General features: G+C 34.6%; 2 protein-coding genes across 4 annotated transcripts in view; one reads left to right on the top strand and one right to left on the bottom strand.

Annotated features, from left to right (window-relative positions):
* LOC134839014 (uncharacterized) overlaps window positions 1–27,265 on the top strand; it is a 335,027-nt gene that overhangs the window by 148,314 nt on the left and 159,448 nt on the right. The window lies entirely within an intron of this gene.
* LOC134839448 (uncharacterized) lies at window positions 4,961–8,855 on the bottom strand. Of its 2 annotated transcripts, none has more exons than XM_063854997.1 (5): window positions 8,304–8,855; window positions 7,323–7,455; window positions 6,943–7,145; window positions 5,527–5,841; window positions 4,961–5,403 (listed from the first exon to the last, which is right to left on the bottom strand). In XM_063854997.1, exons 1-5 carry the CDS (start codon window positions 8,530–8,532, stop codon window positions 5,141–5,143), a joined length of 1,143 nt encoding a protein of 380 aa, XP_063711067.1. In that variant the 5' UTR covers window positions 8,533–8,855; the 3' UTR covers window positions 4,961–5,140. The 2 variants fall into 2 exon arrangements, with proteins under 2 accessions (XP_063711067.1, XP_063711065.1); XM_063854995.1 differs by having other exon boundaries at window positions 7,320–7,455; window positions 8,304–8,854.

The following is a 27,265-nucleotide window of genomic DNA, read 5'->3' as shown; positions in this document are numbered from 1 at the left end:
TAATTGTGTCAAAGTTTGAAGACGCGACTAGTGGAAAGCCAATCAGAGAGGTCATCGCCTTGAAACCGAAACTTTATTTGGTCGTCTTTAAGGTGGAGTAAGAGTCCCAACTTAAGCCACCTCCTACCGCCGTTCCTCCTTTTTTACAGAAAAAACTACCACCACCACCACAACTAGCAACCTGATATTTGACAATTTTTAAGATATCTTGAATTGTTCTGTTTTTTTTTCCGCATTAAATTTCACAAAATTCACTAACTTGTTTTAATTTTACTTATTCCATTAGTTTAATTTTTGCAAACAATCAAAAACAAACTTGAAAATCCGAATTTTTACCCAAATTGTTTTTTGTTTTTTTTTTATTGAAAAAATATTATTTTCCATTATTAAAATTAAAATCCTTGTTTGAGATAGATAAAAACGCAAAAAAACGACGTTTTTGACTAATTATTTTGTTTATTGAATGATACCTAAAAAAATAATCAAAATTTACATAAATGATTGGTAATCAGTTTGCATTTAAAAGATTTTTTTGAAAAATTTTTATTTGATAAAAGCAAACATTCTAGCCCTTAATCTACACAACAGTAGAAGATGGTTTGAGAAGAATCATTATTCAATTAGAAAATATAAAACTATAATAAAGAGCCAAAATTATTGTACTCTGCAGTTCTCAATGAACATAATTTCTTCCAAGTGGTTTCAAAGTTTAGTTGATATAAGCTTTTGATTTTTGTAGTTCAATTACAGTGAACAGCTAAATTCGAAAGTAGGCTGATCAACGGGCATTGGTTGTGACGCAAAATGGACTTCTGTAGCAAGTTGCTTTGCCATACTCTTTGCACTTGGCAAACTCCTGATTATAATTGACTCTTTGCCAGAAAAAAATTTCCAGGGCAGATGCATGTCCAAAATTTTCAGAATTGCAGAAACATTATTTCTAAATACCGAAATTTTTTTTCGTTTTTTTTTCGATTGAAATGCTGTTGCTTTTCGACGTATCCAGATACCTTTTTCACGAACAGTTAGAAGTATGGTTTAAAAAGATTTGCACCAAAAAGAACTTTCGGGACTAAAAAATTATTTCATCATTTGTTGAATATATTCGTTGAAAACTATCTCAATATTGAATATCAAATTGATTAGGTTAAAAGAAAAATTATTTGAGATGAATTAAAACTTTTGAGATGAATTAAAAAAATAAAATAACATAATGGAAATTGCGTAGGCGTAGGTTTTGTTTCTTTTATATAATCATAACTGTAAGAAAAAATTATTATTCATATTGACAAGCACTACGCGTCAAGCAATTTTGTTTTTTTAGATGATTTTGGTGAAAAACCTTATTGAAATGTATCATCCATTTAGTTTTGATAGGTATATTTCTTCTCAGCCAATTTGCGCATAAATTATATACATGTAAGACAAATATCAAAAAAAGCTGCTTGCTTGATGCCTTAAGCATACATTCAATGTTACCAAAATGTGCTAAATTTATTAAATTCAAATAAGAAAACTTTTTCATCACATAGAACAATACTTTAAAAAGAGAGCAGGTCAAATTTTTCTTCTTTTGAGCTCTCTGCTAGTTTCCTCTTCATCTGTTACGCCATATGTTTTTTTTTTTCCAATAGGGATGTTTTATCCTGATTATTTGAAATTTTCTCTTTCGCATAACTTCTATCACAAATTCCACTGTTTTTGCCAATTATGTAACGGAATTCCTAATCGTTTCTTACAAGGCCTAAGAGCAATGTAGGATAGACAAAATCAACCAGTTCAATAAAAAAAGTCATTGATATTAATGTCTCTTTATATGCAATTGAAAGATCTTGTCGTTTTTCAAATCCACCTTTTCAGCAAACTTTTACTCAATTGATTTGAACAAAAGTCGTATTCTGTCTTCTGGGTGGTCTTAGAGATAGCTGCGTTTTTTCAAAGTACTCTAAATCTCATCACCTTCTGACCGTTTTCAAAAAATGTTATTATATTGCTCATAGAACCTGATTTTTTCTAACATTGAGAGTTTTGACAGAATCAGTACAAATCTGAAATTAAAGACTGGGAGATGTTGAAGTATTTCCGCTTCAGTGTTCCATTATATGCTTGGCCAGCTTCACAAGTTAATCTTATTTAGCCCACCTGTTCAACGTCAATCGTTGTTTTAGAGAACTGTAAGCAAACACAAAAAACCTAAACTATACCTGTCCGTAAAAACAGAGTTTTGCTTTTGTAACAAAAATCAAAAAGTGCATATTTTTCAAAAGTAAAATCACAATTTTTTTTCTGCTGAGATGATAAATGCAATTGAAAGAAAAACACCCCTACCCTTATGCATACTTCAACTGAAAAGTTCTGAAAATGTCGACTTCCCCGCTAGCAATGTGGAAAAATTGTCAGACAGGAGGTGGTATGAGTATTACCAGAATAGAGTACTATCATGCACTAAAGGTTTTCACCGAGCTTGTACGTGACCACTGATGTGCTATTACTTCCTTCCGTTTTTGCAATTTTCGTGAAGTTTGCCATCAAAAAAAGCTTATAAGCCGGACCTGAAACTCTTAACGGATCTTAAACAACTGGAGCTTGTGCAGCGAATGATACGATGAGGCATGTCGTCGGTTTACGCCCGTCAATTTTACAAAGCAAAATGAATACCTCGACCATGTTCGCCCTCATAACCATCAAGCTACTTCCTCAGTATTCACGCAAACAATTTGTACGGGGGGATAATGAAACATTAACTTGGCCCTTAAAAGATTCTTCAATAGTTGAAAAAAGATTAGAAGACATACTGGTCACCAGCAAAACCTCCGAGTGGGTTTATATAATTGAAGTCAATTTGACCATACCCGAGGAGCGTTATGATTTCTTCGCTGATTACCTTCTTGCACCCTCTCGTGAAGTAGTGGACATCGGTGCAACGAGCAAGTTGAAATGTTGGGGAAAATGGGATTCACCACAAGGCCAAAGGTTCCAAGGCTTCTGCAGACCTTGCACCCTAAAGAGAATTATTTGTTGCATTACCTTACCCTAAAAATGTACCACGAGCTGGAAATGAAATTAACTCACCTCGAAAGAAACAGTTCCTCAGTTCCGCCAGTGTCACTTGATGGCACCCTTTGTCGACGTCAACACCCGCCTAAAAAACGCGATAAATAAATTTGAAGAGTACTTTTGCATTCTGATTATTAATTCAGCATTCGGTAAGACAATGGACTCTAAGTTAGAAAGAGAGAAGCTGGCGATTCTAAAGAATAAGAGAGAGAAATTTTCCTCAAAAAACAGCTCTGAGCGCAATGAAGAGCTTCCAAATCATTGACGATCAGTTAGCCAATATCCATTTTTCAGTTTAAAAAATATTATGATAGTTTATGCGATTATCTTAGACATCGCAAAGCGTTTCATGTTTCAAATTAAATATCGAAAAAAGAAACCGACTCTAACTTAAGAACAACTATACTCCGACAGGATAGTTGTATTTATGCCATAAAAACTGACGACGTTTACCGAGACTTAAAGAAACTAAAAGCGGACTTCGACTTCTCAAACTTTGATGAGGACAATTTCCTGTTGGACAATACAAACAAGATAATTGTGTCAAAGTTTGAAGACGCGACTGGTGGGAAGCCGATCAGAGAGGTCATCGCCTTGAAACCGAAACTTTATTTGATCGTCTTTAAGGTTGAGTAAAAGACCCAACTTAAGCCACCTCCTACCGCCATTCCTCCTTTATTACAGAAAAAACTACCACCACCACAACTAGCAACCTACATCCCACTCCCTTTAACAGTAAACTATGGGCATAAAGCTGATTTGGGCAACATTATACAATGTTGCCTAAGCGTTGATTTATCTGAAAATTTAATTTTTTCAATCCTTTTTATTCATAAATTAGTCTTCTGCTCTTTGGTAAAATGAATAAAATTTTATTTGGTTTAAATTGAAATTCTAAAAGGAAAGATAAAACCCCCTACCCACTAGAAAAGAAATAAACTTTTTGCTACTGTTTAGAAGGCAGTCAAAAGCTGAGTGCCAAAGGGATAAAGTAGACTGTGCAATGAGAATCGGTGCAACAAAGCTTTAGGAACACATTATTACTGGAAAAAAAAACAAAAGTGTACAACTATGATACAGTGGCGAATGGAGAAAATAGTAAGACTGAATCAAAACAAACTTGCTTTGTCACCGTTCGATTCGAAACGCTTTCACATTTTGACGGAATTTCGACCATTCTCTTTGGCCATACGGCCGCCAAAGAAAAGGTAATTCTAGAAGGCGTTTACATGGACACTGAGTAGACCAACTCATACAGTAAAGCTGATAACAGTTCGTCCGAATTTAAATTACCGGACTGGGGATTTTTACAGCGGCCCTACTCAGAAACAGAGCTGCGAGAAGAAGAAGCTTCTAGTAGTTAATTCCGTGAACGTCTTCCTATCAATTACTGATTTATTTTATCGGAAGCTTCGGAAAAAAGGTCATCTAAAACAGCACGAAGAAAACCAAAACAACAAACATCGATTTTTGAAACTTTTATATTGAGATGATTTCAACTGTTTTTCCTTTTCATACTTCGGGTTAAATTTGGTTTTGTTTTTCCCAGTTCTATTACGACTGAAAGGGCTTTATTATGATAAATCACTCAACCCTGACTGATGAGTATTTATGGTAGCTGATTTTGCGAGGAAAATAAAAAGAAGAAAAAACTAAAACACAGGATAACCGATTACTGTTCAATGGTCGGAACAAAAACTGTTTTCAACGCCATACGGACGGCGGCAGGTTTGATCTCTGCGTCAGTTTGGTTAATACTTGTGCTCAGAAAAAGTCACGCGATCAAATGCCTCGCTTAACTTTTTTTCTGCCATTTCTGCATGAATGTTAGCTTTCCACAAAACTTGTTTTCTTTCAGAGTAAAAACTTCTTGATTTCTCAAAAACTTTTTTCACTACAATTTTTGACTTCAAGCGACACATTACACTAACAATTTATTGCTGATCTATTAGAGGTTTTCTTACTAAAACAAATATATTTGTAAAAAAAGGTAACTAAAAATATTAACACGAAGCTGGTAGCAAAATCTCAGACTACAAAAATAGTAGTTACTATTGCCACAAGAGTCGTGACCGATTTTAATCTACAGAAAAGTTTCGTTTTGAAAGTTCACCAGGGGCGGCTCTATGTATCTGTTCACCCTCTGCCCTCTTATGTTTTCGACCTGATCTTGGCCTATTGTGTCATCATCAGCATGAGCATGAGGATGCGGACCGAGCTGAACCATCAAAAGCGCGTTGAGTCCGACTACTGCGCCATGTGAGTCAGTAACACTAACGTTGTCTGCTGCCTTCTCCAGTTTTTGTTTCTCGCAGCAGTAGCAGCAGCAGCACCAGATTGATATAACTAAAATCAAATAACACTACTCTAGTTTCATATTCAATTTCTCCTATTCTCAGCTTTTCAGCGGGCTCCATTTTTTGCAGCATGTTTTCAGCAGATGATATATTTATGTAATTATGTACTTACTTGTAAGAATGAGAATTAGACCGGCCACAAGAGTTATGCCAATATAATTCCACGGAGTCCACTCAATAAGTTGTGTTAACTTTGTCCTTGCCCTATTTCTTCCGGGGCGATTGTTTGGTTCTTCAGTGACATTGTACTCACTCTTGTGAGGACAGTTCAATTTCTCTCTCACTTCATGGGCACTCATAGGTTTCAAGGTTTTCCTGCCCTCTGTTATTGTCCTGAAATCTTTGAGATTTGTGGCGCCCATTTGGCTGGGTGACTTTGATGTATCGGGGGGCAGCATGTATCCGATGGCGCTGATGAAGCAGTCCTCTGAAAAAAAATAACTTACTCAATTTTTGATTTCTCTGTCAATAATAAGAGACCAAATAACCTTAAGGCAAAGAACCAATATACAAGAAAAGTAGAGCTCTTAACTGATAAACCTCTCAGTCAGTGGCGTTTGCAGAATTTTTTCTGGGGGAGGCGGTTTTTCAAAAAAAAATTGAAAATTTTATTTGACCTTTTTTGTTTAGATTGACCAGTTTGATTTGATTTTCCGAGCTCTCCCAAATCACTATAAAGACCAATTTTTTACCAAATTTCTGCGCCCCAGGCAAACTTTCCAAAACGGTCAAAAAAGGCGTTTTTAGGCTTTTTTGGAAAAATTTGACCAAAAAATCGCGTTTTTTCGGCGCTTGTTCGCTCCTTCAAAACTAGTTTTATTGGCTCCACAGGCCCTTTAGAAATCTTTTGAGGTTGGTCAGCCAAAAATGGATGTCGTAAAATTATATGTCAATGAATTTGGCAACAAGTTTGGCAACCAGAACTGTGGGAAGGGGGACACGCTACTGAATCTCAGTGGTTATTCCCCCCAAAAGTTTAGTTTACGTTCATTTTTGTTAGCTTTTTGGGCTGAATTTTTTTGCGTGCGTCACCTTCAAGCGACACGCCTGCGTTATGGTAGGCAGCAAACAATCGACATTTTGACCAATGCGGATCATTTTGGTTTTTCAGGCAGATTTTAGTTACTCTTGAACGTATATAACTGCTAGCTCTCAATCTCATTTAATAACTTTTTTTTTTCATTTTTATCGTATTAATATCAAACTTAATTTTGTTTCAATCAGCTGATGCTACCCAATAATTTTAAAAATAAATTGTCCGGAAAATTCAATGCTTTTTGCTCTGAAATCGGCTATTCTTGGTGTTTTTAATTTTTAATGGTTTTGATGAAAATGTCAGCTCAAAAACCTTGTCGTAGTAAGAAATGGGCCCTCGACTAAGCTTTTTGTAAGCTAACAGGCTACAGTCTGTAAGATGTACGGCTCAAACTCTCCGAGTCCCCGATGTACAAGAAATGAGAAAAGTTCACAGCTCTGGACCTGGTACCCGGCTTTAAGGGGAAATTTCAAATATAATGTCAAAGCTTACCTGTTTTGCAATGGGCTTCAGGCGGTATTTGGTTGCAGCAGTAAGTATGTAGGATTGGATTTGGTTCGCCAGTGATCCTTCTAGAAATCTCATATCTGCAATTGAGTTCGATCAAATACTCCCAAGCCAGGTACTTGTGGTAGACATATGCCTCGAGATTGTGGGCCAAGAATCTGGTTTCGTCCCTGGAGGACTGCAGAAGGCTAAAAATTATGTTTGTTTCAGTAATTTCAGAGAAAAGAAGTGGCTGAACCATGGTGGCAACGTTTCTATTAATTTCTGTTCGGGTACAAGCAACATACTTTTTTGTGCATTAACAATTCATGAAAAAATCGTACATAGCAAAATAATAATTATATTGACAAAAAAATGTTTACTACGTGCTGTTGTAGCAAATGAATGTCTCCTGGTGCGTGAGCAGGAACTTGGAAGGAGTCAGCAATAACTCCTCCTTGTCATGTAGGGGGGTCAGTTGTTGGAACACCCTCTGACACTGCGCCTCGTTCACGATCTCTATATTAACACAGAATGAATAATGCAAATACCTTTTCCTTTTAGATCTCCTTAGAGTGCTAGATTTTCTAACTAACGTGACTAACGTGCCACTAATTAGAACTTTAGAGTTTTTAGAATCAAGTTTTTCGAATGTTTGCCATTGGAGGTGCTTTTTTCCTGAAAGACTTCAGTTGTATACAAAGAAGTGATGAGACTATTTTCAAAGGTCGATCTCCTCTAAAAAAATGTCATCATAATTTGTTGTAAATTTTGACCTAAAATGATTTTTTATGCAGATAACTTCAGTTTCGTTGTCTGTCGTTTAAATAAACAAACAGCGTGAGAACCATATGGGTGACAAAAAGTCAAATTCATCAATTCAATTAATAGGCGTCTTCACTTACCGATCGCAACCCAATCAAAACCTCGTTTTCACACTGTTTGAAAAAAAAAAACGGTTCAAAATATATATGATCGGCTCTTTTCCAGTTTCCCCCCTTCGAATTTTTCTGAAATTCGTTAAAGGAAAGTCTATATAAAATTACTTTTCATCTTGAAAAAAGCACTAAAACGTGTCAGCATGAACAGGTGAACAAATTTACACAAAATTAAAAACATGCAATATGTCGTGTGAACAATTTTTGATCAGCTTTGGTTTGTTTTTTTTACGAAGGGGTTGGAAAACTGGAAAAGAGCCATATGATCTTTTAAAATGTTAAAAACAAAAATTTTCTTTAAAAATGAAATCGCAGTTGCCAGCCCAAAATCTTAGAAAAAGTTTTAGGTATTAAATAAATAATTGGAACCATTTGCAGTAATCACATGAAAGTAGTAGAAATTTGCTTTTACTAAATGTATCTTCTAACCTTCGCACTTTATGTTGGCAGCACCTGATATGGTATGCTGGCTGATGCCGTCTGCTTCATCCACGACAACACAACGAGGAGGAGACTTGGCGTCGTAATCTTCTCTTCCGCTTTGGTTGCAGCCGCAATGCTCATTCAGCTCTTCTCTAAAATCTATATCTTCTTTCGCGAAGGCAACATTGGTAAGAAGCAAAAGAAGACATGTGACAATGGAATTTTGAGTGTTCATTGGAGCGTTTTGTGGGCACAAAGAGCCTAATGCTCCAGTAAAATTCTGTTATATAAGAAATTTACTTTGGTAATTTTTAAAAAATAAGCTATATTAGCTGTAAAATTAAGGGACGAAAAAAAATTAACTACTTTTAACTACTTTTCAAATAGTTTTGAAAGCTATCAAAATGCTTGTTAATTTTGAGAACCATATGCATTTGGTAAAAACAAAATGACGTAGTGTATAAATTTGTTATGTCGCCAGTTTTTTTTATACATATTACTATATGACTGATGTGGTATTCCAAAAGGCTAAACGAACCAATATACTCTGCTAAAAAGTGTTCGATTCATGATCGAAAAAACACGTAATCTAAATGAAAATTTTTCGGTTTGGTAATAGATATATTTAAACATTTGCACAATTTTCGAACTAAGATACGCCAAAATAAGTATATGACTAATTTTTTGTCGCGCGCATATTAAAGAAAAAATTTTTTGCACGAGCAACATTGCTGGCAATGGCCGAGTCTGAGGATTCGGCCACCAACCAGGAAATCCGAAATGTTACGTAATGCTCATACTTTTTACAATCGGCTTTATAAAAACGCTACATAATAAACGCTATTGAAGTTATTTGTTTTCACAAAAAAAAACATGTGACTGCATATGATAGTTTTATACAGCATTTTGCTGTAATAATATAAAAGCTTTTGATATATGTAATATGCCAAAGCAATGTTACGTAATATGCCAAATTCTGTGACTGGCCCATGTGAACAATCTCCCTCCTCAACAGACCAAGTGAACAATCCCCCCCCCCCCCCAAAAAAAATTAGATGGCAAATTCAAGCAGTAAGGCCTGCATGTACTATGCTCAAATCTGATTCCTAATTTGATTTAGTGGGGAGATTGTTCACTTGTTCCCTGTGACTTCCTAACTGTATCTATAAAACATGGTTGTTAATTTTGATGTTACGCAATTACACTTTGGATATGTAAACTCATAAAGGGATCCAATAGGTCCATATGATCACTAAACTTTTCTTGACAGATCCAGGAGGTCAAAGCTTCTTCTTTACACAGTTGACTACAATCTCCCAAATAAAATGGCTATTTCCGTTTATTGATGTAAACAACTCGAGCTAACAGATGCAACTCTCTTATAAAGTTTTCTAAACTTTTATCAGAGCTATCAAGACTAGAGAAAAATGGCTCTGAGGACTCATGATCAATCGCAACCATTGAATATCCAGAGGGTTCATGTTTTTTCTAGAACGCGAGATGAGGAAATTTGTGGGTTGTTCAAACATGTTGTAACGGGATTCAAGAACGATTCGATGTCAAAATAAGTAACAATAGGCGCATACCAGAGAGCTTGAAAGTTTTTAAGTTTGAACTTGATGCAACCAGTTTTGGCTGTGGGCAATATCACTACAGCTGGTTCATGATCTTTACATAATCGCTCGTGCGTTTTACGATCAATTTCGGTGTTATTAATTTGAAAACATTTTCGGCACAACTGCAGGAAACTTCGGAATTTTCGCTTATGAAGTTCACAAATAAATCACAGCAGGTTTTTTTTCTCAAATTAAAGTGGTGCATTCAGGGTTCAAATAACAAAAGCAGATCCCTGATGAAGTTCTCTGAATTTTCAAACATTGAGACAATCATTGGAATGAGATCTCCTTTCTGATATTGAAACACGTTCACTTGAACGTTATTAAGTCAATCCAAATGAGAAATCATGTTCAAGCTCATAGGCATAATGAAATCGTCGGATGCTTGATGCGTTCCGGGCTTTGTATAGGTGTGTGGATCAGTCTCTTCTATTTTAGGGTCAACTAACCTCCCAACAAAAAAATCAAGCTTGTATCTAAGATGATAGGCGGCAGTGTAGCATAACAAAAAGCAATTGTGGTCGCTGTGATTACGAATATCAACCAATTTTGGGAATTTGCTATTTTAGCGGGGAGAGGTATAAACGAAGAGCCTGTGATTGGTACTATTTTTCCGAACTTATTGTAAAGCTCATTTAAACGCTGAAGAGCCCATCCGCTACCATATGTTGAAAAATTCTGGAACACAATTTCCATTTTTCCGAGCATTTCGAGAAAGAATTCATCAGACAAACCGTTTGCATACAGATGTGTTCATCATAGAATTTCAACGCGCTTGTCTTCGGGTTATTGTACGCTTTGGTCCAGAACAACAGTAGTACGCTTGATTAAAGTAAAGTTTGCCGAAAATTGTACTTTGCAGGGTCCATTACGAGTTCCATCTAGTATCAAACTTTGAATCTCATTTTTTTAAATTGTCATTCGATAAGATTATGTTCAGTATTTTGGTTGGGAATTATAAAAGTCATTAATGTAATTTTCATGGTTGATTCATGAACTTCAATTGAAAATGGAAAATTATCAATATTGCTCGCCTGTGTGGTTGAGCTAGAGGGGCCGCTGTGGGATGTATGTTTTTGATCCAAAACAGGTAGCCCGTGCTCTTATTGAATGTGATCCTTGAAATCTTTATATTCTCAAAAACCAAGCCGACAATACCGACCTAAATTGCTAAGTTTTTGATGATCTGACTCAAAATGCTGCTGCAGTGTTGATAGCAATAAACTGATAATTTTACAATGGTAGCAAGTGAAAACGGATAATTTTTTTTGAACAGCGTGGAAGTTTTGTTCATGACGAGATTTATTCGTTTTTAAGGTAAAAAGTTTGGGACATTAATCAAAACTGAAATTCATTTTGCTCTGGAACTGTTTTGAAGCGAAGCAGGAAAGGGAATGTATCCCAACAAAATATCAAAATGTTTAAATTACTGCAGCTAGTTTTGATTCCTTTACCCTTCTCGGTTTAGATTTGAAGTGCGTTTCCCGCTAAACTTTGAAATTGAACTCTTTTACCGCTAAAGGTTGAAATAGAATGAAATTTAAACCAAAATGTCGAGAAACCATAACAAAATTGTTTTTGTTTTACAATTGCAAATGTTTCAAAATCTTTTTTGAAGGAAACTTTTAACAAAAGAAGTTGATTACCTTTAGTTGCCAAAAGTTCAAATTTATAATTTTTATTTGAGCCAACAAAATTTGACTTGTTTAAAAAAATTTTCCCGCTCAAATTCGCATTGGATTTGCCGCTAAAAACACATAAAAGTTTTGCCGCTAAAAACACATAAAATCAATTTTCAATTTTTCAAAAAGTTTCAAAAGCGTTGCAATTATAAAACCGAAAACAGCAAAAACCAAATGTGTATTTTTTCATAGGATACCTTATGAACTTTGTGAAATCAGTTAAAAACTTTTCTGATAAATTTATGTGAAGCTCAATGTTAAAGAGGTTAAACTAATTACTTTTTTTCCACCAAAACTAAACCATTTCTTAGATTAACCCAAAAAATAACTCTTGAAAATGATAAGTTTTGGGCTTGAAATATTGATTTCCTCAAAACATTGCAATACAGGTGCTGATTTCTTGTTCAAAAAGCGTAGCTCATTGAGAGCAGAAAAATGAGTGGTCGGAAAACTTTAATTGGACCGTGCAACAAAATTGGTATAGGATGAGGCTTTTTCAAAAAGCAAATGTCTGTAACTCTTCAATGGATGGTCTTAACATAGTCGTGCAGCATATCAAAAAACTGCTCCCAACCATTTGAATACTTTTGTTCAGAAGTCTGAAAAATAAAGGACCTCAAGTTCACGAGATGAAATTTTTTAACTTTCTTCCGAGATTTGAAAATTTAAGTTGTTTTTGTATTTTTAATAAAGACTTTCGGTTACAAAATCATTTATTATGCTCTCGTTTTCCTAGCAACGTGATAAGTGAAATATTAGGAGGCAGAGATTTATAGTTTTTAAAGTGTTCATATATGAAAATACCAACTGAAAGCTGTTAAATCTCAATCTGAGTTTCAGGTTTAAATATTTATACAATAAAACCAAATGAAAATCAAACAAACGCAATCTCAGTTTCAAATTTAAAAAAGATTTAAATACTCCTGAGTTTTTTCTAGTGTTGTTAGCTTTCGCTTTTTCTTTGGTGCAAGACATAGAGAAGGAGTCAAGTTTACCATGTGATTACTCACTGTCGCTACAGGGGTGCGCCTTGGAGTTGAACAGCCTGGTTCATCAAGCCATGGTGACACTAGGAGAAGAATCAGCTTTGGGGGTAACTAAAAATGGTGACTCATCTGCTCCCTTCTCCGCAATTGGTCAAAAGTTTCAATTTCTTCAAAGCATTGTACCTAGTTTTCACACATCGGAGTAACGTCACAATCGTATTTAGACAGAAATTTTTTCTTCTGATTTTGATAAAGTTGAAATATCATTCTGAACAGCAAGAGGCTCGTCAGGATCCGTATTTTTTCCAGACTTTTTAGGGTAACTCAAATAAATCATATTGAGTTCTTCGTCTTCCTTTGTAGTCTTTAAGGAAAATTTACAGATCAAATGTAAAAAAAGTTTTGGGTACCATGATGCGATTTGTACAAGTCCACTCATCAGAATTGAATTTTTTTTCTTTTTTAATTTTTGCAACAAAATCACCGTGAACGGTTTAACAAAAAATGGTTTTTTCACAATTAGAACATCCGGCAGTAATATAGCAAGGCTTTTTGAGGAAAATTTAGAAGAAAATCACAAACGTAAAGCGGAACAAAAAAAATGAAATGAATTGTGAAAATTTTCTGAAGAGATAAAAAGAGGAATTGGTCTTCTAAAGTTAGAAACATTAGGACCTCATATGTAGTTTCTTATCAGTTAACTAAGGGAAGGCGTGTAAGTTATTTATGTGGCTTTGCACGGTATTCTATGTATATCTATTTTGCATTCAAACAAATAGCTTTTATAAAATACGACGTTTGAACATTGTGACCTTTGACGCCCATTGAAATTCTTATCAATTGCAGATGCCAAAAAAAAATCTAAATAAACCAAATTGCAATCGAAAACGTTTGCAATATAAAGTAGATGTGTGCTTATGTTGAAATAGGTGCAGCGCTTTCTTTTGTAAACCTATACAATCAATTCACACCATTATTTACTTTTCAATTTTAAAATTGAGAAATTAAAGTCGAGTTACAATGAATAAAACGAAAAAAACCACAGCAAATGCATATAGAGAATTTCGCGATTGCTATTTCGATATTTTGGAAAACAGTAAAAGATTAGTGCGTGCTACATGGAAAACATATGACCAAACTGATACTTATGTGTTCATGAAAGATTCCAAAAAAGCAACTGAGGACGTTGATTTTGAAGTATACAACGACTTTCCTTAACCAGCGAAGGATTTTCTAAGTTACTTAAATGGGGAAAAACAACCCGAGCGCAAACGGTTGAAATTTCTGATTTTGTTGAAAACCAAGACAAACCACAGTCAAATTGTAAACGTGCCGGGAAATCGCAACTTTCCTCAAAAATCAAAACTTTCAAGCAAAATTTGAATTAAATTTGCTTCTCAAAATGGCACAAAGTATTTTCGAATTTGTGTTATCTGATTATTTCAAAAATTTTCAAACAAATCTCAAAATTCTTATGCCTGAAAATATTCCCAATTGATCTTTTTCCAAAAACTATGCTTCAGGAAGCCGCTTCAAATCTAGTGCCCGTTTTCAGTTGAAACTGAAGAAAAAATCCCAATACCATATATTGGTTCAAGTAGATTCAGAGGAAAAATTAAACCTATTTTTTCCTTCCTTCAGAGTTCCTTGCATTTTCATTTGCTTCAAATACTTAGTTTCTCCTGCTAAAGATATCAAAATAAACGGTGAGTTATTTGACAAGCTTAAACTAGCTCTGACTTATTCATCACAACAACTTGTTTCAGCCAATCTTGATTTATTAGAATTTAATGCAATCAAAAAACGTTTAACCAAATTATTGCTTTCTGCTGCATCCTCTAGCAAAATCTGGAAATATTCAAAACTTATACCAAAAACCTCCTGCTGGTGGTGGACAGAAACGAGTTTATAAAAAAATTACGCCTGCTGCATCATAGAAGTCAAAAAGTCCGAATGAAATTCGACTGCAGTTTCAGAGAAGCTCACAGAAAGCAGACAAGTTCAAACAGATACGTTGAGTACAGAAACATTGAAAAAATTTGAAAGTTTAGTTAATGGATTACATTCTTCTAAAATAATGGATATTTTGGTAAGTGGATATAGAAAACTTGATGTAGACAATAATGTTTTACTTAAAAATTTCATTTTTGAAGAAAAAATTAAATTTTAATTGATACCTTTCATTATACTTTTTTTTATTATACTGAGTTTAGTTGACATGATTTCAACTTTCGATTTGAAAGTGATTCATGACCTTTTTAACGATATAAACACAATAATCAGATAAATCATTCAGATTTCAGTACTTTTTAGCCACTGGTTTGTATTTGGATGCTGATTTTAATTTGGATTTTGTTTTGAAAAACGAACCATATGATGTTCTGATTGGAATAGACAACTCGTCGCTCGGAAAAAACCTAAAACAATACAAATTTCCTAGATTACATGCATTATTGCATGACGCCACTGGATATTTGCACGAAAAAAAAATCGTACCGGACCTGGGTACACACATGTTTTGCCTTGTCTAATAAAAAAACTGTTACTTAGGTCATTTGACAGGTATTGCGTTTTGCTTATTTCTAAAAGCATTCAAACCAAAGTTAATTCATTTGTTGGAATGTTGAGTGAAAAACATGTTAACCCAAAGAAGGAAAACTAAAAATTAGTGTTTTAGGTGTCCAATTATTTTATATAATTAAGGATTTAAATGTGGCAAGAAACCTTTCATCATAAAAGAAGTTTCCATTTCCTCTGCTAACACAATTGATACAATTCATTTTCTGGCACCAGTTCTTTTCAACAATTTATCAAAAGAAGAGAAAAAAGCTTACAATTGGGTATCTAAATTTCTACACAGGCTTCGTTGGGACGAAGGTGAATACCCCCCTTACTCTTACTTGGATCAAATTTGTGACACCGTTCGTTTGAGGAACCCAACCTCCCTTTTTTGCAAAAAATACACAAAAATATGTTTTATTAGCTGAGTACTTGAAACTACCCATGACAAATTTGGAAGATATTGGCTGCCCAAAAATTGAACAGCTATTGGTTCAAGAAAAACATATTAGTAAACGACATTCTCTTTTACTTGCCTCGCATCAATTAATCAAACATTGTACCCGTATAAAATCCAAAATTTGTTTTTCAATTGGATGCAAAATGAACCGTCCAATGATGCAAACAATCTTATCTCCAAAATTTGGTGGCTTACGCTTCGATGAGTAATCATAATCCTGAACACAATTTAGCACCACGAATTAAAGTTACTCTTACGCGGACAGGCAAATTAGATTGTCGAGGAAATTATCTCCAGCAAAACAACTTCAAAACTGCTAACGTTGAAAAAATACATCTAGTTCAAGCCATAATCAGAATGCCTGCTCATTTTGTTGTAAAATTCAAATCTAATTTCAACCATGACAAACTCAGAAAAATTGAACTCTTCTTCATTGAAGGATGAGTTCGTTTGCCTGTTGAACCGAAATAAAGAAGCACATGCATACCAAGCTTTGAGACTATTAATAAAAGTATTTCTTGTTGTCTACATTTTTATTTGATCTTGTGTGATTACTAGTTGATAGCATGTCGTTTTTGTAAATTCAAAAAAATCAAAAAAAATTTTTTTAAAGAAAATACACAAAATGTGATTTCAACAGGTGAAAATTCACCAAGAGAGTTATTAGACGAAATCAGAACCGGAAACGTAGAAATGATTTTTCGATATACGTATGACAGATAATACCATAGCGAAATATATAAAAAATATATAAACCAAACGGCAACCGATCAGAGAGAAAAACAGGCGATTGGTATGCAGTTGTAGCTATCAAACTTGATAAAAATGAGCAAAAAAAAATCTTTCGGAAAATGAAGAAACCACCTTCGAGAACAATGGTTGCGAATTTGTAAACATTGGTGGTGTCAAACAGTCTTTATCTGATGAAAACAGATCCTGGAATTTTTGTAATTCTGTTTCTCTACCGTCTGCAGAAGTTGTCTTTTTCACACAAATCTGTTTTATTTTCATTTTACTAACTTTATCTGTTTCACATTTGTCTTTTTACAACCTAAGTTGTGACGAGACTGAACTGCCATTTGACTTTCGATACTGTCCAGTACAGTTGGTTACATGTTACCAAATCCCAAATTATAATAATGAATAAAATCATTTCAACCAAAGATCGTCTGTTTATGTCCGTTTCAAGTCCCTCGGGATGTGGCAAAACTGATTTAGTTTTTGAAATGTTTCTCAGGGGTACTTTCCATCCATCGTATAACAAAGTACTTTGTTTTTATCTTCACGATCAACCCAATTACCCTTCCTTTGTTTCTCATGACAAATTTGGTATTAAATTTATACAATTGTCCAGCTTTGAAAACGTGAATAACTCAAGGGACCGTCTTTGATGATAACTGTGAAGAAATTTCTGTTGAAAAAGATTTTTTTTAATTAGCAAGAGCAGGCCGACACAAAAATGTTCATGTTACTTATGTCAAGTATAACTTATTTCTGCAAAGTAACCAATCACCTATAATGTTTTTGAATACGATTTAAATTTTGTTTAAATCACTTCGAGACATTCAACAAATTGAATATTTAGACAGACAATTGAATAATGCTAAATTCTTCCGTCATTGTATCAGTTGGCAACGAAAGAAGGTTTCGGTCATTAGTTGATAGGCTTAATCCCTACAATTTTAGACTTTTTTCGTTATTCGTCAGACATATTTCCACTATCGCCAATCATGTTCTATTTACCATCCTCAAAAACAGTCATCACATCTCTTGAAAATGAAAGAGAAAAAATTTAGTATATTGAAGGAAATACTCAATAGTCAGCGTTATAGATCAATTTTTACAGGAGCTGATTCAAATTTCTTTAGATTTCTTTGTGATTGTTTTGTAAATGTTGTTCGTGGGCTTGTTTCAGCTGACGAAAATTTAATCGAAAGTACGAAAGTACCATTTGAAAAGTTTAGCATCAGAGAAAAAAAAAGAACAAAATTGGCTATATTCTACTGGTTAAATAAAAATTGTGCTACTTTTATTTGAAAAAGTAGAGTAAGCTGAAGAGTTCATCCTCATTCCTCGCAAGACAATTGCTCCAGATGACAAAACGGTACCACAATCCCATATCTTTTCTAATCCATCAATCAATTACAAATCATCTCAACTCAATTACATACAGCAATTTTGATAACGAAATACCAGCGATGACTCTCCACCACCATTAAACCCAACTCCTAATCCTTTAATCTCTATTAATGTAGTACCAAAACTTCAAAAAGAAATCTATCTGCACTTATTAATTTCAGTGGCGATGGGGATGATGATGCAGAAAAAGATGTTAAATCAGACACTTCTCTGCAGCAAACAATTTCAAAGAGAATAGAAAAAGACGATGAAATTGGAAAAACCGTTGAAGTGTTTCGAAAGGTTATGGAAAGCATTTGAGACCTATTGGAAGCTAATAAATTGGAAAGGGCAAACAGAGTGTTAAAACAGTTGTTCAAAAATAAATCTTTGAATTTATACGTTGACGGATATGTTTTAATTCAAGAAAAAACAACAAACGCTAAAATTCAAACTTTTTGTACGATACACAGCAAAACAAAGAGAAACTTGAAGGTGTATTTTATCGACAAATTTTGAAAGAACTGAATCTTGATCCTAGTTTAGTGTCAAACACTTATGCCAAAAAGATTCTCCGCTCGCTTAGGAGCGAAGCAGCTAAGCCCTCAAGTTCTATCTTTGTCTCCGACAGTCCGACAACTGAGGAATCAAAGAAATCAAAACCCTCCTCTTCGAAAACTCGATCGACAACTTTCAAACCCAGTTCAAGTAATCCGACAAAAGAAAACCCCAAAAAAAGGAATTTTTCATATTAAGGAAGACAATGAAGGTGACAAGAAAACTATGAAAGCATTAAAAACTTATTTGCGACCTCAATAAAAGAATGGAAATCTTATTATCAGTGAAGAAAAGAAACTCAAATTACTCTACTCGAAAGGTCCAGCTGCATTTGGTAGCGTAAACATTTTAATAATGGCAAGTGGACTCTCACCAAAAATTTAGAAAGGTAATGATCTGCGATCTCAATCATCACATACAAAAAATGGATTCATTCGTAGAACATATTTTCGCCTGAAAGTGATTTGTAACGATATCAACAAAATTTGGTCTCTTGACTTGGCATATGTGGATAAATTGGCCAAGTATAAGCGAGGGCTACAATAATTGTCAGTTGCTGTCGATAGTCTATCTTGTTACTTACGAGTGGTACCTCTGAAGACCAAATATGCTAAGAAAACAGCCGAAGATTCCAAAAAAAGTTTGAGCTGACAAAGGCACAAAGTTTCAAGAAGAATTCTAAAAGTTATGTACTAAACGAGAATTCATGATCAAATACAAAACTTACAGAGAAAAAAAATCGGCGTTTGCCGAAAGGAACCTTCGATCGCTCAAAAGTATTATCTACAAGTACTTGGAGTTTGAATGGACTAACAGTTATATTGAAAAATTGCAGAGTTTTGATCCGACGATCAACTCAAGTTTTTGTAAAAGTTGCCATTCCTACTGTAAACTCTCCAACATACAGTCTTCGTGATGCTGAGAAGGAAGAAATCAACGAAAAGTTTTATGCAAAAGAACTTAGTTTGATTGGGATCAAATCTGATTATGGCGAAGATGGGCAATGATGAGTTTACTGTGCACTCGATTTCATCAGCAACAATGAATTATTTCCCAGACAAAACTTTGGCCCTTTTTAGAAATTTTTGTATAGAAGAAATAGCGTTGGACGGAGATTGGAGGGTTGCACTCAGAAACAATTTTCCCAACGAAATTAAACAATGTTAAAGATGAGGATTTTATCTACTTAGAGCATCATTATTAGTAGCCAGTAAACTAACGCTGGCAATCGGAATACAATTTTATAGATCAATTGATCAATGACATAAAAACAAAATTCAAAGACAAAATTTGTTTCGATGCAAGTCTTCTAGAAATCAAGAATAGCATGAGCATTAGGGTGAATGATAAGGAAAGAACCACATTCCCAACTCCCCAAATACCCAGTCTGTTAGGCTACAATGTAACGCTTGACCAGAATGGTGAATATCACATTGGTTACAAAATGATACCCTCTTTCTATGCATCTTATGAGGGAAATGAATTGTATGAATCGCCTTTCCCATATGACTTATCAAGTGGGACAAGTCTAATTTTTGTGTACATTGACATTAATCAATACCAAGCTGTTGGAGATGCAAAGGTACCATTGTTACGCGTCATTGATTCAATTAGATTAATCAAAAACGGCAATGAACCCAATCACCGAAAAATACTTCACGTTTGCTATACCGTTTGCACAACGGGTTGTTTTACTGGCTCCGAAAAAATTGGGCCGAGAACTTTTGATGACTACAGCGCCATAACTGATTGATGTCGCTATGAAAACGAGGTCTGCTAAGCAAGCATTGAAAACACTGTCACATAAACTGCAAGAAAAGAATTCGGTGGTGGTAGAAGTTGGCGAAAGACACCAATGAATGGATTACGACGAAGAAGGTCAGTAGGAGCTCGAGAAAAAAAATCAACCATTCGAAGAAAAACCAGACCAGGGAGAAGTCGAGCTATTTTTTTCTCAAATATAGAAAATGATTGCCATTTTGTTACCCAATGAAGCTACCCATAGTTCTCTCGATTGGTTTGAAAAACAACCTCTCTTAATTATTGTTCAAAAAGCTATCGATCATAAAATTGGACCTGACTACTCACCTAATGAACCAATGCTTGAATTTGAAACCACCGGTGACCGTAACAATTTTGTTGACCTGCAAAAAATCTATTTCTAGGAAATACGATGCAAAGTAACGCAGGCAAATGGAGCGGATCTGAGATACGACATCGCTGATCCTACTGTGTCTGATTCACCGTTACTCGTAAGCAACTCCCTGTATTCCATTTTCTCTGTCTGTACTCTCTCTGCTAATGGACTCAAAATCTCAATTGCCAATAGTAATTTCGCGTATGAAATTTTATTGGAACAGAATTTTCTAACAGCAAATGAGCCATAGACTCATGGCTCAAGTGTCAGGGATATCGTTTTGAAAACAATCCCATAGGATAGACGCAGCTCTTTTCAAATCTCAACGAGAACTGGTGCGCGAATCGAAGGAGACCTTTGACAAGCATTTGTTGAGCGGTGTTACCTTCAGATTTTCCTACCGACGCTCTCATGAAGACTTTCTCATTATATCTGAAGATGCTGCGAAGCATTACAAGCTGCAAATAAATAGAAAATGTTTGTGATTGACTATGTGCTCTCTAAAATTGAATCAACTTTGCTCAACACTCCTGCGAACTACCCATATTAAGAAGAAATCATAAAACATTTCTTGCAACAGATGGTCAGCGCAGCTGGCAACAGGAAGATATTTTTGCTCGTGAACCGGTGAAACAAACTATAGCAGCAATGAACACCAATAAAGCATTTCTTGGAACAAACTGAACGATTCCTTTCCATAATCAAAGTTTGGATTGGAACAGATTACCTTGAGACGGAACGGTTTGCCGAGAGCAAGTACACAATTGTCAAACAAGATCATAAACGTCTCTTGTTCAACACATTATCAGCGCTGTGTTTGTTGCACTGCGGGCTGAGAATCACTCTTGATAACTACCAGAGCATTTTCTTATGTTTTTTGATCTCACTAGCACACAGCAGGCAGCTCATGACTGCTTGCATCCAGTTCTATCATCTGCTCAGTTACACTCGATTTCAATTCTCAAACGCTTTGACAGCAAACCTGGAAACTTTTGTTTGGGGTATAGGCTCATCCAATGCATTTGTTACATCCAACCGCAAAGTTACAATGAACGTCCTTCCAATTTCGACCTCCGAGTACACATTGGATTGTAATTTGCAACAGACGAGTTGTTTTACAATTTGCTGATATTCTCGGTCTTCCTCTTTGGCAGTACACCAGTCTACATAAACGATTGAACGAGAGTTTTCATCAGGTCACTCAAACTCTGCCATGTGCGGTTCTTTTTGTATTTATATTGCACATTTGATTTATGATAAAAATTTCAGTAGTGATGCTTCTGTCTTTGTTTACTTAAATGATTATCTTTTGAAACGTTTTCTAACTCACATGCTTTCCCATTAACAAACTATTTAATATGGCTTATGTGTACACTTTTCAATTTCATTTTTAACACTACAATAATTTAGTAATTGACATTCTTACCCAATTGTCAACTAAATAGCAATACGTTAGGCTACTATCAAAGTATAAAATACAAAATCGATCTATGGGGGATATCACCATACCAGCAACTGGGGCCTCCTTTCAGTGCAATTTTCGGACGGGTTTCAAAACGCCGCCTTTCGACTGAGAATCGAGCGCCGAGCGTTTTCCTCGACTCGGACCGCAAGTCCCTTTATTCTATCTTCAATTTCATATTAACAAGTTAAGTACATGTTTTGACCTTTTTCTCACACAAAACAGATCAAACATACACAATACTCGTTTCCTAAACCAAATGCTTTTCATTATACTTTTAGTTAATTCTACATGACTGTTTTCGTATACAATTCAATGAACTGATCAATGAAATTAAAGGTCTGATTTCAAATACATCAATGATTTTACGTGAAACGTTTTCTATCTGACATGCTATCTCATTAAATGCTCATTTCAAATGACTAACTGATTTTCTTCAATTTATTTTTTTATATAACTGTTAGTTGACTATTTAACCAATATTTATCTCGAGTGGTTCTGAGAATTTTCAAATTAGATTTGACCCCAAACTGTTTTTGGTGCCTTTAAACGATACTTGTTTTTAGAAGATTGTGTGTATAATTCAACCATTTTTTTTCATATCCATTTTCACCAAGACCATAGACTTTGTAGAAAGACTGAAAAAACCAATTCGCAAAGACCTTCAACAGCCAAACGCATTGAACATTTTTAGTTCTTTTGGAATACAACATAGCTTGCCGAGCTATTGTTGGCAAAAAGAAAGAGTATATCGCCTCAACGCGAAGAATGATTTTGTTTTTAACCAACACAATTTTCACATAAGGATCATTAGCTATACAAATTATACATCGGGATCATTAGGTATAACTGTTTTACATAGGGATCATTAGGTATAAATATTTACGTAGGGATCATTAGGTATAAGCTATACGCAAGGATACCTGCAGGGATCACCCCCCCCCCCCATCCCAGTGTCATATATCTATACTACTGCCGTATGTCAATGCTACCCTAAAAAAAGTATAAAAAATTATAAACTACAAAGAACTCATAAAACTAAATTTAACAAAGCTTTTTGTATCAGCGCGAAGACGTGCATGTTTCAATTGCCGTCAAAATTTTTAAAATTGCTCTACATTTTACAAAAAAAATAAGAAAATTTCAAAAAAAATTAAACCTTTTATAGTTTTTTAAAAATTTTGTCACCGACGCTATGTAAAAAAAAACAGTATGATTCAGTAAATGATTACGTCAAATTTTTAATTAAAATCAATTAGGTTGCCGTTATTCAATTTGGAATGATATCTCAGGCGGAAAAAAATTGCCGCGTACGTGTAAATAGGACGAGATACATCGCGCGTTAGTTCTCCCGAGTAGGCAAAAGTCAAACCGTCATATTTATTGTTAAACAATGGCTATAGTTGAAATATTCTCTTACATCTGTGCGCAAATGATCAAAATTTTTTAGACAAAAAACTCCTGTCAAAGATCGCAAGTTAGGAATTCGAAATATGTCTAAATACAAAAAATCAGCCCGATGTCAATTATTCAATTGATATTTGAAAGTTAGATTAATTAGCTGTGTCCTAATTGTTATCAAATCTTTCAATGCACTTTTGCATGTGCTTACTATTTAAAACTTTTGGCAGCTAGTTTGGCAGCTATGTTGTTCGTTTTTTTTTGTGGTATCTATAGATATTTGCTTAATGGAAATAACAAACGAGCTTGATATATGTTATTTTTCATCTCAAAACGTCACTATCAAAATATCATTGATCCGACTTGTATCAATTTGTAATCAAAATTTCTAATCAAAATTTGTATCAAAATTTTTTTGGTGATATCATTAGCTTCCTTGATAACTACAGTTGGGGCGTATCCTTGCAAGCAAGATGAAATTTCAAATAAACAAATTTTTTTATATCTCATTCGTTTTTCAGAATTTTTCATCTGTTTACCTTTTAGTTTATCTCTGAATTCGAAAGATTTCTTTTCATCAATTCATACCTTGAAGATTACCTTGGTCAATCTAAATGATTAAATCTACAAAAAATACTCGAATTTTGTTTTAGCTCGTATAAAAACCTAAATCCTTTACATGGTTCGCTGATGCGCTTTTTTAAAATTTGATTCAGTCATAGGTCTAAAAAATGCAAAACTGTGGCTCACTGACTTTTTAGAGGTATTTTCACAAATACTCAAAAGATGCTCGAGAGACGCCTAACCAAACACAGAAAAGTGGAACTTCTTACTGATTGCAGTGAAAAATAACTCAAAGCACAAACCGATTAATCCACGAAATGGCCATACAGTTAGCGACTTTCACCCGAAATTTTTTAAAAAAAGTATTGGAATGTTTGAGTATATTTGAAATAGAAGAACTATTCTTTTCAATAAAATTTTGTTAGAAAGGATTCATTTTATTCTACCTTGTGGCAACTTTGGGAGGTTGTTTTTTTTTCAGTTTTTAATTTCCTAACGAGCGCTTTTTGACGGAAAGATATCGATGCCTCGAGCTCAAACTTAAAAAAAAAATTTTATCCCTGATTAATTTTCAAGATACCCGGGCTTGAATTCAAGTCTCTTTAGGTCAATTTGGGATATTTATTGCGTTCAAACTTTTTCAACGGTCTATTAGCGCGTATAAATCAGTACAACAGTACCGATGTACAGCAGGGCCGAAAAAAATGTTGTTCAGCAGGGCCGAAAATCACTAACTTTTGGTGGCACTAGTGATTATTCTTTTTCAATTTCGGCACTGTTGAGCATGCACCTAGATAAAATTTAACAGTGTTGATATACAACATCGCCGGAAAACGTTGTTCAACAGCGCCAAAAATTGTCATCTTTTGGCAACTTTAGACATTTTTTCAGTTGGGGCATGGTGTTTAGGCATTGTTGAACGCCCGCGCGTAGAAATTGCAGTGAATTGATCCAAGTCAAGAACTGATCCAAATTGAGCTTAGGCACGCATATGTACAGCGCAAGACGCCATTAAAAACAATCCGAAAGTAGCAGAAAAATTGAAAGAAAAAATGAAATTGAAAAATACTGCAATACTATAAAAATTTTAAGAACCAAAATAATATTTTGTACCCAAATGTGTGAGAAACTAAGAAACACGAATAGCATAGACAATTATTTTAGTGCAAAAATTGAGGAGGGTAGATTTTAGTTGCCAAGTCACTACAAATGCTAAAAAACTGACTGAAAATTTGAATCAAAATTTCGCTGATGCATTTATGTAGCGTTGGTAACCAACTTGTGCAACTTGAGAGAAAGGCCTCTTCCATTTGATTTTTGTTCTGCTGGTATCACAAAGTCTAAGTAGGTCAATTAAAAATTGTGAAAAAAAATGTCAATTCATATGACAATCAATTCTCAATTCATTAATACACTGTGCCTAAGATAAATTATTCTTATGTAATACATTTTTATTAAAATATACTTATATGGTCCTTCAAGTGTTTTGAGATAGATCAAAAAATCAATAAAAGGTGGACAATCACTTTTTTACAATGAAATTTTTCTCATCATCATCACATCTTACAACTATAAGAAAACATGAAACTAAGTCAATGACTCCTCTTAATTAAGAAAAAACAGATAGGAGCCTGGAGTAATTGAATTTTTCCTATTTGAACAACCTAATGAACTGTTCTTGAAGTGTTCAAAATTTTTTTGCGTTGCTGGCACAAACTTTCGTATCTATTCAATTTTCTTTTCACCGTTGATCCAGAATGATTCGAAGATCCCCTTAAATTGTTTCATAGAATCGAAGAATGATTTACTGGCGGCACATTAATGACAATGAATAACAAAATTGAGTATTCTAGATCACACTCGGTATTTCCTGGAGCCCCAAAATGCAAATCAGAAGATGAAAACGTTCGAACTGGGAACGTTTAGGAGCAGTTTATGGGCTGGTTTCATAATAAAACTCATTGAAATTCTGCTCTTTTTTCTTTTAGGAGTATTGCAGTTAAAAAAACTTCTTTAAAATTCTTCGCCCGATTTCATTTACTTTCATTTCAGCCCACTTTTTGCTATTTGTAAACTAAAGCAGTCGTTCTCCTGTGGAAAATGGTTTCACATATAACTGCTGTCATACTGACAGTTACAATCATCTTTGGGATTTTGCTGCAACAGTACGGTGCTTCCGGCGATGGAGATGAATGGGACTATCCGGAAACAGGGGAAAGCGACAATAGAGGCGTGGACGACGGATGGGGAGAACAGCGGAGAGATACACGAAGTTTCCTCGGTACAGCGCTGAAAAACAAAAACAGACACAAGAGCAAGATCAACGGGGTGGGTTGGTGATCCAAATTATCATCAAATCCTGGTTTGAGAGACAAGAAGACTGAACAAATTAGTTAATAATTTCAATCAAATCTTAAAACTTTGTCAATAGATTGGACTTCTTCTAGTAATAATTGGTCTTTTTTGCATAATAATTTGACTTCTTCTGATACTGATATGTAAATTAACGCTTTCAATTTTTGTTTTATTTCGTTTATCCCACATAACATGAGTTCTTTGCGATACCATTGTTAGTGTAGTTGTTATCATCACAATTTTCAACTTTAATTGTATGAAACTTTAATTTATAAGAGAATGATATTGCGATTACCCGAGTCGAGGTGCTCACTTTATGTTGAGATTTTCGAAATTGTGCACGATCGGAAAATTCCGATTGTCTCACAGTAAATCGGGGTATTGCAAACCAGCACTCCAAAAGATGGAAAAATAGCTCATAAATAGCTCATCTTTACGAAGCATTCAAATTGCAAATAATTCTATTCATTTCATTCTGATAAAAAGCACCCGGAAAGCATAATTTATAACGTTTAAGTTTGGATCACTCTTGTTGTTTGAAAGTCGAAACTTACCTCAATTCGATCGAGCACGATCAAACATATCTCGCTTGGGTCGAGCACGGTCGAGCACATTTTTTTTTTCAGTCGAGATTTGTCGAAACAACAAATTTTGGTTGAGACAGTCGAAACGTAAAGTGAGCACCTCGACCCGGGTAATCCTTACAGGTTTATTCTGGTCGCTTTTTTGATTTACTAATCAAAATATAATACAACATGAGCAAAGCTTCACATTAATTTAGCAATGACAAATAAAAACTGAATATCGTTTTTGAACAAACTCCTTTTCATAAAGATAAAAAACATGACTGCTCGTATATAAGGGCAAAATCCTGCATATTCCGGCTGCCCTGTAATTAGCCTCAAATAATTTTACAAAAGACGATTTCGGAAACTTAATCGTTTTAATTGTTTGAATATCATTACGCAAGCGCCAATACAAAACTTTTCAGCAGTAAAATATCAATTGTGTGGCCAAGGAAAGTAAAGAGACTAATTCTGAGTGAACAAGTGTCTGAACAACCCCGGGAT

This window comes from Symsagittifera roscoffensis, chromosome 2, assembly GCF_963678635.1.
Source record: "Symsagittifera roscoffensis chromosome 2, txSymRosc1.1, whole genome shotgun sequence".
Classification (NCBI taxonomy): Eukaryota; Metazoa; Xenacoelomorpha; order Acoela; family Convolutidae; genus Symsagittifera; species Symsagittifera roscoffensis.
This window is presented reverse-complemented; position numbering and strand designations above follow the sequence as displayed.